Source organism: Morus notabilis, unplaced genomic scaffold, assembly GCF_000414095.1.
Source record: "Morus notabilis unplaced genomic scaffold, ASM41409v2 Scaffold844, whole genome shotgun sequence".
In the NCBI taxonomy this organism is placed as follows: Eukaryota; Viridiplantae; Streptophyta; class Magnoliopsida; order Rosales; family Moraceae; genus Morus; species Morus notabilis.
In genome coordinates this window covers 45901-50380 of record NW_010361197.1, presented here as the reverse complement: position 1 = coordinate 50380, position 4480 = coordinate 45901, and the positions used below count along the sequence as shown (strand labels likewise).

The window sequence follows — 4480 nt, the reverse complement described above, 5'->3', positions numbered from 1 at the left end:
GCTGAGAAATGCACCTTTTGATCAACTTAAACAAGGTATAAATAAGCATGTCATTCCCCATTATTTTAGATATGGTATCTGCCCTTCTCACAATATTATACGCCAAGGAAAAAAAAAATCCTGTACATACTCGCATGTGATGCTTCTCTGAATTTTATATTTTAATATGTATGATTCTATAAACTATCTTGATGCTTAAATGTGTTGCATTTTGATTTCCAATAACACTCTTAAAATTGCAATATATTTGAGTTTTAAGTGTAAGGATTAACGTTTGATACAAAAATTTGTGTTTAGCTAAAGTGAAGACTAGAGCACTGAACTTGCAAGGAATCAAGATTCCTTGATATGCAGATATCTTAAGCTTTAAACCTTTGGGTGTGTTTGGTTGGGGGGAATGAATTGGAATGGAAAGACCATTATCCCCAATTTTCTTGTTTGGTTTCATTTTTTAGTTGGAATGGACTTTCAGTTGGAAAGCACATTTACTCAATTTGAATGAATGGACATTCACTCGGGGGGGTCTATGGAATAACATTTCCATTCAGCCCTTTTTCTCATTTTCTCCATCTTGTCCCTGAGTTTGAATCGAAGAGACAAACCCTAGAGATCCCATCGCCGTCGCGACCACGCGAGCTCCCATCGCCGTCGCGACCCGAGCCGTTCTTCGGCCTATCGATTCTCGCCTTCTCTCTTGCGTTTCTCCTTTCCTCCACTCTGTTTGGCTCGTTCCGACCAAAACGAAGAGGTTCTCGCCGCGCCAGGACGAAGTTTGCCGGCGTACGATTGGAGGAGACGGTCACGGTTGATTCCGGCAAGGTCAGGTCGCGGTTGATTCCGGCAAGGTCAGGCTCCATTCTTTGATCTCGGTTGAATTTTTTTTCGTTTTTTTTCGAGTGATTTTTGTTTGGATCTGTTTCTTGGATTTATTGCTTTGCTCATTGAAAACCCGTGTGATGAATTTTTTTCGCGGTTGCTTTACTTTGCTTTGCTTTGCTCATTGGATCTGTTTTTTGTTGAATTTAAATGTGCACATTGCTTTGACACGCTAAAGAATTTGCTAGGAAACCTCTGAAAACTATGACACATTTCTCGCCCAACCCTCTAGCAAGTTCTCTGCAAACCAAAATTAACAAAAAAAAAATGAAAAATCTAAAACCCACAAGTATACGAATCAAACTACTATAAAAAAAATTTTTAAAAATAAAAAATAAAAAAAACTAACTAACAAGAGAGTGGAGTCTCTGGCGGATCCATTAAGATGAGTGTGGAGTTCAATCTTTGGCATCGACCCGTACGTCTCCATTTCCATTATCTCTGTTTGTCTTTCTCTTGTGGTTGGTTTTGTTCAATCTTTGGCTTGCTCACTATTTGATCTTCGGTTTTCACTGATCTTCGGATTTTGTCTGTTTAGAATTCTTAGTTTTTTTATTTTTATAGACGAGAGATTCTTACACACTAGATTCAGTTTAATTTTTGAGCTTTTCATCGAGCTCTTCCTTCGGATTCCTCAGGTTAGATCTTGTTTATTCGATGAATTTAGTGGATTACCCAGATGACTGAAACTCTAAAACTTGCTTCCTAGTATAGAGCCAGGGAAGTTTACGCAAATGGTTTTATGTTTCATTAACCAGGTCCAGGTTATTTAAAATTTGATAAAGATTGTTTTTAGAATTGCATTTGTATGTTTGTCACCATTAATTGCATGTTAGTACTCAATATGACAATTGACTTTGATTATACCGGCGTCAACAATTTGGTGTCGTTATTCTAGAAAATTTTACTTTAGCTTCTTTGTTGCTAGTGTTTTTTCTTTCATGCTCAAATATTTTAGACAACGGAGTTTAAATGTACTAATTTGGTTGTTTTATTGTAGGATAATGGCTCGCTTAAGATTAGACAAAAGTGAAACTTTGAGAAAGAGGAAGATAGTTGCTTTGTTTTTATATTGGTTGAATATTATGCATGTAGTGCAATGGTTCTTTCAATTGATTGAAAGAGTAGTGATGGAGGATTTAGAATCAAACTTTGTGTGGAGACAACTTTATGTGCTTGACGTGTTTGTTCATAGGCAATACGTTCATCAACTAGCTTACACAAGTGATGTCATATGTAGAGATCAATTAAGGATGAATAGAAACGCTTTCAGTAATTTGCAAGTAGATGAGCAAGTGGCTATGTTTTTACATACCATTGCTCACCATGAGAAAAATAGAGTTATAAAATTCCATTTTATGAGATCTGGGCAAATATTTAGTAAGTACTTTCACAATGTCTTGCATTCAATCATTCGACTTCTGTTATTTGTTAAACCCGAGCCGGTTCCAGATAATGTTGTGGAAAACGCAATATATTGATTTTGTAAATAGGATATATTAGGAAAGTTTGAAATTTATATTTTGTATCCTTAAGATTAAGGTAATCAGTTAGTTTCCTGATATCCCATGAATAATAGGATAAGGTGTAATCTAGGAGATTCTACTTTTGTGTATAAAAACCCTAAGTAGACCGGCTGTATAGAATTAATTTCAGAGAATAAGAAATATTTTTTCTTCTCCTATTTTTTCACAAATGCAACTGACGAGAAGTGAAAATGGTTTAAGGTATGTACATCTTTGTCTCGTATGCTTAGAAATGGGCAACTCCCTTTGTTAAATTAGTAATTTTATCTTTTAGTTATGATAGAATTGCTTAGGTGCACTAGATGGAACCTATATTAGGGTAAGAGTGCCTATGACAGAGAGACCAAAATACCGTAATTGACATGGTTCTGTAGCAACAAATGTCTTGGGAGTGTGCACACGAGATATGGAATTTATATATGTGTTGCCTAGATGGGAAGGCTCTGCAGCTGATGGTAGAGTATTACGCGATGCTCTACGTAGGCAAATGATTTACGTGTTCCAAATGGTAAGTTTGTTAGTTACTAGTAAAGTAGATTACCCATTCTTTGTTACATCTACAAAATGTTAAATCTATATTTATCAATTCTTTTAACAGGATGTTACTATCTTGTTGATGTTGGATACACCAATTGTAAAGGATTTCTTGCTCCATTTTGTGGCCAACGGTACCATCTCAAGGAATAGGAAGATGGACCACAACCTAAGAATGCACATGAGTATTTTAATATGAAACATTCACATACTAGGAATGTGATTGAGAGATGTTTTGGTGTACTTAAGAGTCGTTGGGCGATTCTTTGTAGTCCATCGTTCTTTCCAATTAAAACTCAAAATTGCATTATCTTGGCATGTTTGTTACATAATTTTATTAGGTGCGAAATGCCTAATGACGTTCCATATTCAATACCAAAAGATGAGTGTGAGAATGACGAAGAAGATGAAAAAGAAGATAATGATGATTTGATAACGGCCGTTGAACCTTCAGAGGGGTGGACTGAGTGGAGGAATACTGTAGCACACGATATGTTTAATGACTGGTAGGGCTGGCAATTCGTGTTCGCGGGCCGTGTTTGGGCCGACACGATTATAGTGAGCACAAACACGACACGATTAATAAACGTGTCAGAAACCCAAACACGAACACGAAACGCTAATAACACACGGTTAACACGACACGACACGACACGCGAACACGGTTACTAAACGTGCCGTGACGGGCTGATACGAAAAAAAACATGTGTATGACCCGTTTATGACCGAACTAGCAAAAATAGTGGAATTTTATATTGTATTCAAAACTATATTAATTAACTACTTAATATCACTTATAATTAAAATCATGTATAATAGTCAACACACATTAAAATATCCAAAACATCACTTATGACATGTTTCAAAACATACTAATTACTAAACATCTAAAGAAGTTTGAAAACATAACCAATTACATTTAAATACGTTTGAAAACATAACCAAACATTTGATTATTTAAGTGCATAAAACATAAGATAAATATAGAAAAATGTATTCTTTGAGCCTTGAGGTTGAATGTCCAACAACTTCAAATTTCTCTTTAACTTTAAAAATTGAGGTGACCTTTTCATTTTATAAACATTACCATAAGCATAATCTACAAAATTCAACTTGTAATGAGGATAAAGCACAATCGTAATTGCCAATATCAAACTGAAATCTTTCCAATACTTCTCAAACTTGGTAAGCATTGCTTTTGCCATAGCAGACAAATATGCATCTTCACTTGTCTCGGATTTCTTCAATGACAAATAACTTGTGTACACAGTTGGAAAGTACAAGTTTGCAGTGGGGTATTTAGATCCCGAAAAAACACATGTGATATTATAAAAGGGTTTCAAAAATTCACAAATTTTCTCGGCCTTTTCTCATTCATATGGATCAGGACAGTCCTTGTAATTAGAATCACTCAATTCTAAATGACAAAATGCTCGTCGATAATACAAGACACTGTCAAGCATGAGGAATGTTGAGTTTCATCTTGTAGGTACATCTTGCCTCAAACCTCTCTTAGAATCAAGACCCACAAGATTTACACACTT

The 4480-nt window shown here is 35.5% G+C and overlaps 1 protein-coding gene across 2 annotated transcripts; it reads left to right on the top strand.

The window, feature by feature from the left end:
• The first annotated feature begins 465 nt into the window (after positions 1–465).
• On the top strand, positions 466–3302 carry LOC112091736. Of its 2 annotated transcripts, none has more exons than XM_024166010.1 (3): positions 466–845; positions 2835–2910; positions 3001–3302. In XM_024166010.1, exons 1-3 carry the CDS (start codon positions 499–501, stop codon positions 3133–3135), a joined length of 558 nt encoding a protein of 185 aa, XP_024021778.1. In that variant the 5' UTR covers positions 466–498; the 3' UTR covers positions 3136–3302. The 2 variants fall into 2 exon arrangements, 1 of the variants encoding a protein (XP_024021778.1); XR_002902285.1 differs by having other exon boundaries at positions 825–845; positions 2777–2910.
• The last annotated feature ends 1178 nt before the right edge of the window (positions 3303–4480 follow it).